We start from the raw sequence: 16,569 nt of genomic DNA on the forward strand, positions 1-16,569 counted from the left end.
ACAAGAGTATCTGCCCTCAGGAAGCTTATATTTTATTGAGGGAAACAAGCCATGTAAGTAAATATATAAATAAAGTATATTGTCAAAGTTAGCATGAAGTAATTGAGCAGGAGGCAACCCTAGGAACTAGGGAAATCGGGAAAGTTCTTGTATACATAGCATTACTTAGACTGAACACTGAAGTAAAAACTACATTCTGATGGAACATCTGTTCCATTAGTGCTGTTAGCTAATGGTGTTAACATAAGGCCATTGGGAGAGGGTAACATGGATTTTGTCGAAGATCCCTATATTTTTAAAGGAGTTCAGAATTTCTTCTTTTGCCTTTCAGGCCCTATTGACAACATAGAGTCAATAGGCAGTATAAGTAACATGAGTGGGAATAAGAAACCCTTAATTCCAGGTTAAAGTTAGATAAACTCCTTCCATCATCAGATCCTAATGCATCACAAGCAAAACATCCACTGGGATATGGGTATGGAAGGCTAGAGGGGACTGGAGCAGATAATGGACACACCCCCCCTTCACTATGGCAATGAAGGACAATGAAAATTTATTGCCCACCTATCCTTGCCTGAAGAATACAGAGATTTGCTTTCAGATTGTTCTATTTCTTTCAATTACTCATATATTCTCCTTAGAGGAGCTCTATGTAGGAGCTATAGGAGTATGATACAATAGCAAACAGCAAAGATGGAAAGTCTTTCTTCAAGTATGATAACAATTGGTCAGTCACTGAAGTAGCTATTTCCATTCCGTTTCTGGTGCTAGTAATTGAAAATAAGTCTATACAAGATAGAATCAGAGGCTTAATTGATGTAGGTTATTTGGTGCTGGCCAGTAGTGTGTGTGACTTGTCCAGAGTCACATAGCTAGTGATATCAGACCAGATCTGAACTCAGGTACTTGTGACTCCAGGGCCAGAGCTCTATTCCCTGTGCCATCTAGCTGTCCCCTGGCCAGTCTTGTAGAAAAAGCATTGAGGGAGCAGCTAGGTGGCGCAGTGGATAGAGCACCAGCCTTGAATTCAGGAGGACCCGAGTTCAAATTTGACCTCAGACACTTAACACTTCCTAGCTGTGTGACCCTGGGCAAGTCACTTAACCCCAGCCTCAGGGAAAAAAAAAAAAAAAAAAAAGAAAAAAAAAAGAAAAAGAAAAAAGCATTGAGTAGAATATTCATGCTATGAGATGGGGATCAGAAACAATAACTTATGCATTAAAAAGATTTCTAATCTAGATGAATAGAAATCCATTACTTCAGATCTATTTATTCCATCAGTCTATGCATGCTAGGTACAAGTCAGAAACAAGATCCAGCCTTCTTGGATTCCATCAGGAATGGATCCATGTAACATTTTACTTCCATAGCTGCTGACATGGCACAGGTATAAGTAATGTCAATCTGAAATCTTCCCTTCTCTTAACTATTAAGAGTACTAATAAACAAGGAAGGCGATGCTTGACCAATATCAAGTTTTTTTCTTTTTTCTTTTTTCTTTTTTTTTTTTTTTTTTTTTGGCTTCTATGAACATTGCCAATCCAACACACTCTACTGATAATAGTTTACCCTGTTTTTCTTTGCAAAATTTCTGGGAATCAATTGGAATTCCTTTGAAATTGGGGTGTTTCCATTGAGGAAACAAACCATTTCTTAATAATCTGGAAAGAATATGTGTGGGAGTGGAGTGGGGGATAGTGATGGAGGAGTGTGAGTAGAGGAGACAGACAAATTTAAATTTTGTAACTTTATTAATTTTAGAAATCCTTTTCTTTTTTAAAGAAACAGACTATCTCAGAACAAAATCATTTATTATTTTTAATTTTCCAGACCTTCTTAATGCTCACACTTGGATTTTTCCCTCACTAAGAAAGTAAGACCTATTAACTTCAAAAACCAAATTACTCCATGACTTGGGCATTGCATGGTTTAGCAATAATGTTTAATTGTTAGGGATAGCCTAATATCTAATTTATAATTACCTTTATTTCAATGTTTCTATAAAGAATAGTGAGGGAGGGATTGTGCATTATTGTGGACGCTAGGAGTCTGCAGCTGCTTATTTAAAAGTATGTTGTTTTTTGTTTGTTTGTTTGTTTGAACACATAGATCTTACACAAAAACAAGGTCACATTTTTGGAGAAAAGCATTAGGATAAGACTGCCACCTAGTGGCTCAGTTTTTTTTAAATGACTGAGCTTATGATGGAGTGAGCTGGTCTAGATGTTGAAAATCATTTCCTTCCTTTGAGTTTCTCAAAAATGACTTCACAATTACCTGAATGGCAAATTCATGTTTGAATACCCACTATGAATTTTCATGTGCTTTACCCCATTCCACGTTATACATTTTCATCAACAAATTTAAGGAAAAAAGAATTGTTTACTTTTTTATAGTATTTCCATGTAACTAGGGACATATACAAGAGATAAATTTATATTCATTAGGTGAAATGAATTTTTATGAGAAAAATTCGGTGACTCAGTGAAGGAGGACCTTGAATTGAGGCAGGTGAGTGCAAGATTTGGTTTTAGTTTGGTTTAGTTTAGTTCTAATTTAGAGAGAAAAGCAAGGATAGCAAAAGCAAAATGGTAAACTGAGATTAACAGTCAAGTGGAAACAGGTATTCCAGTGGGAATTTTGAATAGAAAAAGATTAGGTCATCTATACACCTCTCTTTGCTTGTCACTGTGTCTACTCAAGCCCATTGGGAGTTGGGTATGGCTAAAAGGGAGTGGCGCTGATATCAGGAAAAGTCAATAAAGGTTTAAATCCATACTCACCTTTGCCTGAAGAGTACATAGATTTGCTTTCAGATTTACTTATTTCTTTAAATTACTCAAAATTCCTGATTTATAATATAAAACTATGACTTGTAACTTCTGCGGCATGCATATTTATAATTATAAATAGGAGAGCCACAATGGAAGGGGATGATGAAGAGCACATCTGTTTAGAGACTTAATCCTAAAGCACTAGATAGGGTTCTACAATTCACATAGAGACTTAGTTATAATCTTGTGAGAATATTATGGTTTTGATTTTATTAATAATTATTATACATGCTGAAAAAGCAAAAGATACTCACTATATGACTTAGGATCATTTATCATAGGCTTTGCAAGAGTTATGAGTAAAAAGACTTAGTTTATACCTGTAGGCTTGATAAAAATAAAATGTTTTCCTCCAAAACAAGCAGCCTTAGGCCGGACTAATTCCTTCACTATTTCTTTCCTTTGGAAACTAATTTGTCCCTGGTGAGGAACATGCCTTTTGAAAGAGAACAATGAGGCTGCTAAGAGATGATTTGGGGGAAATCCCAGATTCCAAAAGTGGGGTTCATGAAGAACACTTTTTAAATTTAAAAACATTGCCAGATGGTTCCACTTGAAATGGTCTATTTTTTTGCTTCCAATTACCAGTCAAGCTGAATTTGGCCAAGAACTCACACCAATAGAATGAAAGCTCTTTGAGGTCACTGTCTCTGTAACCCAGGGAATTGCTCATAGAACATTGACACAGAACCTGTGATTTCATCAATATTGGAATTTAAAAAATTAATAATTAAATTAAATTAAAATTTAAAAACCTCCTACCAATGCAATTACTTTCTCTGTAACTTATAGTGGTAGAGAATTGCCCAGAGCACAGAGAGGTGAGGTAATTTGCCCAGAGGAGATTGGCATTCTATCTACCACTCTTGTGCTGTTTCTCCTGTTTGTTAAATTTAATTGAAAGTCATTCAAAATAAGGAAAATCCATCTCATGTACAACCTCTTCTTATATGGTAGAATTTCACACACACTTAGGAACATATTCTGAAGCTGACTGCTCTCTCTCTGGGGGTCCAGACTCAAAAAGCACAGAAGTACATCTTTGCATGCACAAATAAAGATTTTTCTCAGTCTTATCACTGTAAAGGACTTCAAAAAACAATAAGTTAGTCAAGGAGAGGCATTTAAATAACTATTATATGTCAATCATTCAAATCATATGGAAGTTACAGGAACAAAAATGAAAGTCCCTGTCCTGAGAGACAATTCATGCCTAAATGGGTGCAATACAATATAATTTTGAGGGAAAGTCATCAGCAGCTGGAAGATCAGGAAAGGGTTCATGTATAAGGTGATACTTGAACTTATCTTTGAAAGAAACAAAAGATGCTAAGAGAACAGAAGTGAAGAGCTAATGCTATGGGATACAGCTAAATCTAAGATCCTGGAGATTCAGTGCAATGTATAAAGAATAGTAAAAAGGCCATTTCAATTAGGCTATCGTGTAAGTGAAGGGCAGTAATCTATAATAAGTCTGAAAAGGTAGGCTGAAGAAAGATTGTGAAGGGCTTTAAATGCCAAATAGAAGAGTTAATAGTTGATCTTAGAAGTATTAGAGAGTCAGCAGAGTTTATTCTATAAGGAAATAAAGAAAATTCATTTGGCAACTTTGTGAGGGATAGATTGTGAGAGGAGATACCACATATGTAAATAAATTATATTATATATGTAATATAATTTATATATATATATATCTTCATATATATATATATATATATATATATATATATATATATATATATATATATATATATATATTATAATAATCCAGGTAAGAGATGTACTAGGGTAGTAGCTATGTAAGTGGAAAGAAGGGGACATATTGAACAGATATTTGGCAACTGATTGAAAATGTCGGATGAATGGGAGTGAGGAGTTTAGAAGGATGCCAAAGCTGCAAAACTGGGCAAGAGAAATAAGCAAATTTGGGGTCATTTGGAACAGGAGAAGGAGATGGTTTTGTTGTGGACATGTTGAGCTTGAAATATCCAGAACACATAACAGATTGACTACTCTGCTAGTGATGCAAGAGACTAGGGATGGGAATCATCTGCTTTTGTCATTTTACTTTATAGATGAGGAAGCTCAGATAATTTGAAGTGCCCAAAGTCACACATCGAATTAGTGGTAGAGCCACAACTATAACCTACGTCTTAGTTTTTCCCTACTCCATTACATTTTATTTTTCTTCCAAGTTTTCCTGATAAAGATATCTTTATTCTTGATTTGTTTTTTCCCTTTAAAATTTAGAACTCCCCTAAAAATATTTTGCCTGTGGATCCAGAATAGGGTATGGTCTAGAATAATTTAATATCACTTCTAGATCATTGCTGAGAGATGGGATAAACATCAATTAAAAGAATGTGGGATGTCATTCAGAAGGGCTCTCCTTTATAACCTAATAATGGCCATTCTCCAAAACTTAGTTTAAATAACTCCTTTTAATTTGGAGCAAGTAATTTAATCTCTCAGAGCTTTAGTTTCTTCATTTACAAGATTTATAAAATGAGAGGAGCTAGATTAGACAGATTCAAATTTATGTTGCATGGAAATATAAGTCATTGATTTCTTGCATTGCCCTAGGAATGCAATAAGGGCATATTCACCCATTGGGAATCCTGTAGTCTTCACAGTCCTGGAAGAGTTTGGATCTGTTTTTGTAGTGAGTGTTAGACTTCTGGCAGCAGGGAACTAGTCTACCATGATTATTAAGACAACAACTCCCAGGATTTCCAGTGAGTATTCAGACTCTCACCCTTCCAATGGAATAGTTGAGAGATCCTGTCAAATAAATATTAGTTTGAGTATGTCCAAATAGCAGGTCACACTATGATTCTCTTTTATAAGCCTTTTTCAAGCACTGCATCACATATCTATGGCTCTTTCTGAATTCTAGTGCCATTCCTAGACTGAACACATAGTTTTATCTTTACAAAAAGTCTAATGTTTTTCACTAATTGTTTCATTGTGTTAATTGTATTGACCTCACATTAATGGACATTTCATTGAGAAAAGAAAATATACATTCCTTTCACTTCCCTCACAGCACTTAATGGTCCTTATCAGATACTTCATGACTGATTGAAATTTTGAATTAAATTCATACTATGTTCGAGGAAGTAGGCTAGTAGCTGTAGCTACAAAGTCAAAATGAAAAAGTCCTTTCCCTCAAGGAGCTTTTGTGCCACTGGGCCAGTCAAAGTTAATTAAAGTTAAAAAAAAAAAAAAAAAAAAAAAAAAAGAGAACCAAAAGAAAAAAAGAAATTTAAGGACAAAAAGAGTAAAAAAAAAAAAACAAAAACAAACAAACAAACAAACAAACCCACAAACATTGAACTCACCCTCAGCCACATCATCATCCACTGTAAGCTTAAGACTTTTTCCTCTCCTCACCACCCGTACAGTGTGCCATTCATTGTCGTTGAGTTTCTGTCCAGCATAAAGGGTTTCTGGTCCTTTGCCTAAGGATAGTGGTAATTGTCAAAGTTAGTATAGTTTCATAAATAAGTGGTCTTCAAAACTGAACAATCAAAGCCACACTGGTGTATAAAACTCATCAGTACTTGGAAATCTTACTAAATTCCAAAATATCAAAGCTTGTCCTAGTTATGCTCATTCAGCTCTTATCTCCCAGGAAACCCAAAGTAACAAGGAGCCAAGGTCTGTCTTGATGGAAGCCATCATTAATCCAATGACAGAGTATCTTGGTGACAAGACAGTTATATGGAAATGGTATTAAATGCAAACAATTAAGGAGTGAAACCTCCCTGGGAATAATATTAGGCTTTAACTAAGCCTTTCAAATTATAAAGGAAGATATCCCATCCCCTCAGGGAGTAAGAAATTTATCCAAAGTAGCTATGGATCATTCCTATCTTTAAAATATTATACACCAGCTTGGTTTTGCCTGCAGGGGGTAAGGGGGAATTCATCTTTTGTGCAAAATTAATACTTCAGCATAAACTTGATTTTTTTCATTATCAGAGCGTTCACATAAAATTTTTCCACTTAAAACCACATGGAAAAGTTGTTTGTTTTTCTTTTCTTTTTGTTTTGTTTTTAACTATCCTTGTCTACAATGCTCCTGAAGGGACTGTGAGTAGCGTCATTATTATGTATCTTCCAGAAAGATTTCAAAATCTAAAATTTGAAACCATTGCTCCTATAACAATTTAAAGTGAATTCAAGAAATATTGGTTGCTTCCTCTGTTCAAATAAATTGTGTTGGGAACACAGAGACAAAAATGATACATTCCCTGGTCTCAAGGAACTTACATTCTACTTGGAATATAAAACAGATACTCAGATTAATAAATATGAAATAATTTTAGGAAGGGGAAAATACCAAAAATATAGGGAAACAGGAAAGAACTCAAAGGAGATGATAGCTAAGACCACCCTTGTAAATTAATAATAATTTCCCAACAAGAAATTGAAGATCATGTCAATAAATCTATAAATCAATGTAACTCCAGACAATTCCATAACTTTCAAATTCCAGCATGACTTAAGTCATTAGTACTATACTTGGGGCAAGGAATTATGATATTCAATATAAATTGGGGGAAAAATTTTAGTGCTAACATTTAGGGTTATTTAGATTTGAGAGTAACAATAAAAACATTTCAGGAAAGACGAGTGTAAAGAATAAAATTCTACTAATTTAAGGATTATTTGGAATAACTAAACTCATTGCTATTTTAGAGCCAAGGAACCAGTGTAAAGAATATTGTAAGTAACCAAAGATGCAGAACAATGTTAAGGTTTTTTTAAGATACTACTTAGAAGAATTGTACCTTAAAGAAAGGTATTAAATAGAAACTTTTGGGGGGAGGATGATGAAAGTAACTTCTGACCTATATAGTTCACTATCCCTAGATATCACTTGGGAAAGATTTTAGAAAATTCTGTGGTATAATGAGACCCTAAAGGTTTCAAGCATTTGAAACTTCTCAGATGAATACTTATCAAATGTCAATTCATAAATACATTATCGAATATAATTCCCCATGTTTTTAATCATTACTGATATGAGTCAAGAAACCATAGATCCTCAGAATTGTAAGGGAGGTCAGAAGTTATCCTTTCTATCATTTTAAAACGTGAATAAGAATTCCAATTCCTTGAGCACACTCAACAAGTGATTATTCAGTATCCCCTTGAATTTTTATCTGTCTTTGTGAAAACCTCATATAGATTTACATGTTACTCAGCCACATTCTCCTTAAGGCTGGGATGTTGAATAAAAGGATGAAATGCCTCTCTAGTTAAGCATTAAAAGTAAAGATAATTGAACTCATAATTTTACTTCTGCATAGCCCCAATTTGTGAATTCAAGCAGCTGAGGTGGGAAACATTTTTTTTCAATTGAAAACTAAGCAAATTTTTGAAAAGGAGAAAAAATATAACAAATTGCAGCTTAAATTTGGCAGGTAGGTGACTTAGTAGGCAGAGTGCTAGACTTGGAGTTAAGAAGATCCATTTTCATGAGCTTAAATCAGGCCTCAGACACGTATTAGCTGTGTGATTCTGGGCAAACCATTTAATCCTATTTGCCTCAGTTTCTTCATTTCAGAAAGTAAGCTGGAGGAGGAAATGGCAAATCTCTTCAGTATTTTTTGCCAAGAAAACTCCAGATGAGATCATAAAAAACAATATACAAATGAAAAATAACTGAACTACAACACACCTCACATTGAGGGTCTTTAAAGTAGTTCTCTCTGTGTGTTCTTAGTCAAATCACTTAACTCCAATTGCCTTGCCAAAAAAAAAAAAAATCAGGCAAAATAGTTCTCTTTCTTAAAAAAATAGGAATTTTCTGAATGAAGCAATCTTTCCAAAACCCTTACTGAGTTGTCAAACCCCAAATCAGATCCTTTAAGAATGAGATAAAGTTACTTAAGGATGAAAGTTCACTGGTAACTCAAATGCAAAAACTAATTTTTTTTTTTTTTACATTGTAGATTGACACTTTCTCCATAAGTTATATTCTTAACTGGCTCAAATGGTAGTGTCAAATTCACACATCCATGTCTACTTGCTCCCAAGTGCCCACCAGAAACAAATTAAAATATAATTTTAAAATGTTTAACAAAATAAAAAAATATATAATATAATGTAAATTTGTGGTTTTCTAAGTCAGTATTTAGCCTGTAGGAATCTGTTTCTCTTTTGGTTTGATACTGACTGTGCTAGAAAATTGAAATATTATGTAACTTGTTCATAGTCGTAAAGCTATGTAGATCAGAAGTGGGGGACTTTAGATCAAAGCTTTTCTGGCTTTAAGGCCTACTATGCCATACCTACTCTACTTAAAGCAGGGCAAATAGAACCAAATAAAGGTTATGTTTAATTCTTATTTAATAATAAATAATTTAATATTTAATTTGATTTATTAATATTAAGATTTAATTTAATAATAAAATATAAAGCTAATAATTCTCAGAAAACATGAATAATCAATACATAATAAAATTTTTAACATTTATCATAGCTATTCCTTTGTCTGTGTTATGTACATTTGTTTGGAAATATATATTGATCTACTTAATTTAGAGATTTTACAAGTAGATGTTCCTTGCATTTATAATTAATTTGTTCCTGCTGGTAATTCTTTTCTCATGTTGAAGGTGCTGTCAGATATCACAGTTACCTTTGCAGCCACTAAATGGGCTGTCACTAGTAAACTGGGGACTACCTCAGGAGAATATTATGCTGCAAAAACAGATGGTCTTTGAAGATGCAAGTTAGCCTTAGCCTTCATGTGGGAGTGTATGTGTATTGGAGGGGGAAGAAGAGGGTTTATCTTCAATTCTTCCAGCAAATGTCTCAGTAATAAAGAAGTAAAGAGAACTATGGATAAAACAGTTTGGGCCAGAAAAAAAAAAAAAAAACCTACTTGGAAAATTTATTTGAACATTTTCTATAAGGTGATTTCTTTTTTTTTTGGCAATTGCATTTGCATATTATTTATTCCTTTTAAGTAGAAAGAAGAAAAGAAGTAAAATTACTTTTAAAAAGAAAAAAACTGACAGAATTATGATATTTTTGCATCAATGTGATATTATTCACATAGATATTCAAATAAAATTTCCTTAATTATTGGATGTTGGGCAAGTTTGTTATTTGTAATGTTACTGATAGTTCATGAATATTACTATGTTCATAGGAATTAATAAATGCACATTTCATTCAAATGAACATAGGGATCAAGTTCAATGCTAAATATCTTCTGTAGATGGCAGACATTTGTTTTGGTGAGACTAAAACACCACTTGTGTGTGTGGTATATATAGTCACAAAAATCTTAGTGTAAAAGCTTTAAAATGAACTAAGACTTTTGGAATAAGAGAAAAGAGAGACAGACAGAGACACACACAGACAGAAAGACAGAGAGAAATAAAAACAGAGAGACAGAGAGATAGAGACAGGGAGAGAGAGAGGAAGAGAGAGAGAGAGAGAGAGAGAGAGAGAGAGAGAGAGAGAGAGAGAGAGAGAGAGAGAGAGAGAGAGAGAGAGAGAGAGAGAGAGAAAGAGAGACACAGAGAGAGAAAGAGAGACACAGAGAGAGAGAGACAGAGAGAGAGAGAGAGAGAGAGAGAGAGAGAGAGAGAGAGAGAGAGAGAGAGAGAGAGAGAGAGAGTCAGAGAGAGTAACAGAGAAACAAAGACAGAGATGACACAAAGAGAGGCAGAGACACAGAGAGACAACAGAGACAGAAAAAAGAGACAAAGAGACACAGAGAGACAGACAGTTTTATATTGCCCTCAAATACCTATCAATATTTGATTATTTTTTAAAATACTGACTCAATTTGTCCTCATGGTTTTTAAAAGACTATACATTTTCTGAAAATTATGATTTGTTTTAATATTAAATCCTTCATTAGAGATCTTGAGAGAATTTATATTGTATGTTATTAGTACACTATGGAACTACACATTTTCATAGGATTATCACAGGATCATATATTTAGAGCTAAAAGGAATTATATAAGCTGTAGAATCGAATTCCCCCTATTTTCTAGATGAGAGCCTTAAGGTTAAGAGAATTGAAGTGACTTTCTCAGGGTCACAATTAAAAAGTGTTTGAGGGAGTCGTCATGACTTAATGCCCTATCTATGCTAGCCTCTTCAAACATTGTTCCAGGAAAAGAAGAAAATATGTTACCTAATGTTGTTTTTAAAAAATAAACTAGATGCTTTCAAAAGCAATGGGTAAAGAATAATTACTCTCACCAAATATAAGATCAAGCAGCCCCAGTAGAAATATTTTAAAAAGGCATTCCTATGAAAAAGAATATGATGACAAATAATATGTTGATTCCCTTTGTTTGAGATTATTCAAAATGAAAGAATGGTTGGTCACTTTTAGAATGAACATTCAAATAGTTTAAAGAAAACTGCCAGTAATTGAAGAACCAGGTCCAGGACCAAGAGAAATTAGTTTGAATCAACAGGTCAGCTGCCCTTGAGAGCCAATGAGAAGTGCTGGATATAGTACAAGAAGCCTGAAGTTTTACCACTAATCCATCTGAAAATGTAGAAGCTTTTGAGGAATCTCGAACATGATAGCAGTGAAAAAGCAAAAATAAAGGATTAAAAAGGCTCCTTGTATGTAATATTTGTTACCTAGGCTTCTATAAGGTGAAAACAGATGAACAATTTTAAATGGATACTCAAGCGATCTCTGTGTCAATATTTTTATATTCTCTGTTAATGTATAACTTTAGTAATTTACTTTTGGACAGAATGTGTGATTTCAGTGATATAGAGAACAAACATACTTCCCACAAATGCAGATTGCTGACTGTTCTGTAAGTTATGCTCTTAAAATTTTCTGAGATGCTATTAGGTTGAGTTGCCCAGGGTTATACAGTTAATATGTGTAAGAGGCAGGATAAATTCAATTCAGGTCTTCCTGGCACTCTCTCTACTAAACTATAATGTCTCTCATATAAGCCTACACATGTCTGTGTGAAAAGTTTAATGGGGAACTGGCCGAGAGCCTCATTCTCAGGCTCTGTCTGCTGCCAAACCTTTTGGGAAAGCTTGGTGAACGTGCTTATAGAAGTATGTGATGAAGTGTAGAGGAAGGGCCCTACTCTCTAATTCAGAGCAGGTGCAGGTATCCTAGGATTGTTTCCAGCTGCTGCGCTGGATATGAATACTACAAAAAGCATTAAATAGCCAAAATACAGGCTCTCTCTTTCCTAGTAGTGAATGAAGTAATACTGCATGAAGTCTCTGGATGGAAAAAGCCATATATCTATGGAAAGAAGTTGAAAAGGGAAAGCAAACTCTCTGAATTTTTAGGTATCACCCCTCCTTTTAGCTGTTAAAATCTTAATAAGAAATATTATTAAAAATCTATCTCCCCTAATAAATAGATTAGAGAAACAGAAAATAGTCTACCTCTCAGACCTGTGGAGGAGGAAGGAATTTATGACCAGAGAAGAACTAGAGATCATTATTGATCACAAAATAGAAGATTTCAATTACATCAAACTAAAAAATTTCTGTACAAACAATACTAATGCAAATAAGATTAGAAAGGAAGTAACAAATTGGGAAAATATTTTTAAAAGTAAAGGTTCTGACAAAGGTCTCATTTCCAAAATATATAGAGAACTGACCCTAATTTATAAGAAACCAAACCATTCTCCAATTGATAAATGGTCAAAGGATATGAACAGACAATTCTCAGATGATGAAATTGAAACTATTTCCACTCATATGAAAGAGTGTTCCAAATCACTACTGATCAGAGAAATGCAAATTAAGACAACTCTGAGATACCGCTACACACCTGTCAGATTGGCTAAGATGACAGGAACAAATAATGATGAATGTTGGAGGGGATGTGGGAAAACTGGGACACTAATACATTGTTGGTGGAGTTGTGAAAGAATCCAGCCATTCTGGAGAGCAATTTGGAACTATGCCCAACAAGTTATCAAACTGTGCATACCCTTTGACCCAGCATTGCTGTTATTGGGATTATATCCCAAAGAAATACTAAAGAGCGGAAAGAGACCTGTATGTGCCAAAATGTTTGTGGCAGCTCTTTTTGTTGTAGCTAGAAACTGGAAGATGAATGGATGTCCATCAGTTGGAGAATGGTTGGGTAAATTGTGGTATATGAAGGTTATGGAATATTATTGCTCTGTAAGAAATGACCAGCAGGAGGAATACAGAGAGGCCTGGAGAGACTTACATCAACTGATGCTGAGTGAAAAGAATAGAACCAGAAGATCGCTGTTCACTTCAATACTGTATGAAGATGTATTCTGATGGAAGTGGAAATCTTCAACATAAAGAAGATCCAACTCACTTCCAGTTGATCAATGATGGACAGAAACAACTACACCCAGAGAAGGAACACTGGGAAGTGAATGTACATTGTTAGCACTAATGTCTGTCTGCCCAGATTACTTATACCTTCGGAATCTAATACTTAATGTGCAACAAGAAAATGGTATTTACACACATATATTGTATCTAGACTATATTGTAACACATGTAAAATGTATGGGATTGCCTGTCATCGGGGGGAGGGAGTGGAGGGAGGGGGGGATAATTTGGAAAAATGATTACAAGGGATAATATTATAAAAAATATAATAAAAAAAATAATAAAAAAATCTATCTCCCCAAAGTTGCCTTCACTATTCTAGCTTGATCAAAATCCAAAATTTACTTGATACCTCTCAACTTTGTTCATCTGAAAGCAATTCTCTTTTTATGAGAAAAAGAAGCAAAGGAGCAGAGAAAGATAACACTATCAACCCCAAAGACTCTAGAATTCTTCAGAATGAGTCATGACATAAGATGCTAGTAGAACAGACTTCCTATAGTGCGTGGGGATACTTCTTAAATAGAATATTCTCTTCTCTTGACATAGAGCAAACAACTTCACTTTAGCAAATATCCTTTGTTATCTTGATCATAATATAAAGAGGATTTTTTTGTTTGCTTGTTTGTTTTTTTTTAATTCTCCAAGGCACCGGCCCTGAAGTTGGGAAGACCTGAGTTCAAATCTGGCCTCAGACACTTAACACTTCCAAGATGTGTGACCCTGGGCAAGTCACTTAACCCCAATTGTCTCTGCAAAAAAAAAAATCTCCAGGGAAGGGTTAAGAATTGAGCACAGTCTTGTGGGGATAAATAAAAATAAATAATTTTTCCTGATCATTACATGCTTCTAGTTTGGTAAGTAAACATTTCTTTAGAGGTCAACACTAAGAATGATATTAGGATAAGACTTCTTTAAACAAGGCTTTTTGTAGTCATTCTTCACCTATTTTAAGTTTTGGCAAAGAAAGAATATCTAAGAAAGGAGTTTAAAATTGACTGCTTCAAAATTTAATGAGAATATTTTCATTTCTTCCCTCCCCTATGATGGTTTTCTCTTCAAATTTTCATTTTTTAACCTTTTAATCATTTTCCTTGGACCAGCCACTCACATTTGAGAGTATTATGCCTTTCAGGAGCATTGTAACTGATTAAACCATAGATAATCCAAGAAGTACAGAAGTATATCAATTTATTTGCATGAATAGGTTAAACCTATTAAACCAGATGGTTTTGCTCATATGCAGGAAATAGAAAATCCCTTCCATTTAGTACCAACCTGATCTCAGAAAAGGAAATGAGTGATCTTTAATAAGTCTTTTTTTTTTTTGATGATAGTACCTTGCCCCCATCCCCAGCACTTACCTGAAGTTCCTTTCATTACTGATGTAAGAAAGGAAAGATGACGAAAATGGACTCCCTCAGGAAAAGTGTTTCTGATTAAGTAAATACCAAATAATATGTGCAATCAAGAAAATCCTCCTTCTAAGGGAAAGTTTCCCATTTTTTAGAATGGGAATAGAATATAACTATATGCAATTACTGACTTAGTACTTTAGAGAATACTACTGAAGTTTTAAAAAACAACAACACTTACCTGAATATGTCACCATCTTGGGCCACAGAATCTCAGATGTACTAACAAATGTTTCACCTACATCAGGGGTTCTTAACCTTGTTGGTATCATTGATTTAGGCTCCCTTCTCTGAATAATGTTTTATTGCTTACATTCATAATTGAAGGAAATACTGAATTTGAGTCAGAGATTAGTAAACTTAAAATGATATCCCCCCAACCAAGTTCTCACACGCTCTGAAATTTATCCACAGGTCCATTAGAGGTCCTAGAACCCAAGGTTAAGAACCCTTATGTATATCAATATCTATATCAATGTGCTTTTATTTTTTTCTCTTTATTCCCAATTATGAGGGAAAGATTATGGAACTAAAAAGGAATTAGGATAATACTAGGAGTGATTGGAGACACAGAATTTTCTATTTAAAGTCATATTCAGTCATGCTTTTCTTTACCTGGAAGTCTTTTTTAGCAAAGCAAATCTTGCTTTATTAAAACAACCATTTTCACTGGAATACTAACAAAGAACTTGCTAATTTTCCTACCAGTTTCTGTAAAACTTCTAAAAATGCATAACCTAATTCAAAGTTGGGTTTTGAACTTCAGAGAAGCAACATGTTTGAGACAAAAATAATTCTTGAAGTGAGTCTCTAATTAAAAGAAACAGCTCTGTTACACTTCAGGGAGTTATATTACCCTGTTATTTAGCATGATTTATATGGCTAGGGAAATCCCACCTGGAATATGGACAATGGAACTATAGACTACCCAAATGGAGAAGACAACAAAGCAGTATGTTTTATCACTAAAAGTACAGTTGAAAATGACTCTTCCAAACAAGTTAAGCCTTTTCTTTCTTGTTTTTAATATTTCATTCTCTTTCACAATCCTTTTGGGATACCTTCATGAGCCACTGAGAGCATTTTACTAATACTATCATTGTTACTTTCACCTATCATTCTTTAAATACTTTCTAGGTGCCAAGGTTGGGGATACAAAGAAAGACAACAAAAACTAGGTATTCACAACTATTGAGAAACAAAGTTTATACATTATAAATATGGAGTAATCTCAGAGAAGAGACACTAAAATTAAAGAGGAATCAAAGAGGATTTTGCAGAAAGTGGGATTTCAGCTGAGATTTGAAAGAAGACAGGGAAGTCAGGAGGTAAGAAATCAAAGCATAAGGGACACTCAGTGAAAACATTAGGGGTCAGGAGATGGTGTATTGTATGAGAAAAACAGCAAGGAGCTCAGGGTCACTGTATCCCCCGGTACATGAAGGGGATTAAGGTATAACAGGAATGGAAAGGTCAAAAAGGGGCCGGATTATGAAGTGCTTTGAAAGTCAAACAAAATTTTATTGGAAAGATCATGGACATCTATAAGGAGATCCTTTAATTCTTCTCTTTTCTAAGTTAAATACATAACTTTCAAACTTGCATATAATTGGATATCACTAGAGTTTATTGACTAGGTAGTATATTTCTTATATGCTTGGGTATTTATTTTTGCCTTTTCCTATGTAGAACTACAGTTGCCATGGTTGCTAATTCTGGTTACTCCCCTGAATTGAAAAGAGATTCAAAGCTCACTACAAGCTTCCCTTTATGAAGCATAGTGTTAATTTAGCATTTTTGAGCCACCACTGCTCTCTTATGAGAAATACAGTGGGGTTTGTATTGTTTTGTTTTTCTATCTTTCCCTACCTCCCTCTCTCCTCCCTTTCCTTTCTCCTTTTCTTTCTCCCTTCTTTCCTTCCTCCATTTCTGCCTTCCTCTCTCTCTCTCTTCCTCCCTTCCTCCCTC

General features: G+C 34.4%; 1 protein-coding gene across 20 annotated transcripts in view; it reads right to left on the reverse strand.

Annotated features, from left to right (window-relative positions):
• The window catches only part of NRXN3 (neurexin 3), a 2,041,643-nt gene that overhangs the window by 1,063,150 nt on the left and 961,924 nt on the right, over positions 1 to 16,569 (reverse strand). For all 20 annotated transcript variants that reach the window (XR_012486454.1, XM_074289860.1, XM_074289857.1 and 17 more), the window contains one exon: positions 6,176 to 6,295. Coding sequence is in view for 19 of the 20 variants with exons in the window: in XM_074289860.1 (XP_074145961.1) it covers positions 6,176 to 6,295 (120 nt within the window). In the remaining variant the exon portion in view is untranslated. The remainder of the gene's footprint in view (positions 1 to 6,175; positions 6,296 to 16,569) is intronic.

Source organism: Sminthopsis crassicaudata, chromosome 2 (assembly GCF_048593235.1).
Source record: "Sminthopsis crassicaudata isolate SCR6 chromosome 2, ASM4859323v1, whole genome shotgun sequence".
Taxonomy (NCBI): domain Eukaryota; kingdom Metazoa; phylum Chordata; class Mammalia; order Dasyuromorphia; family Dasyuridae; genus Sminthopsis; species Sminthopsis crassicaudata.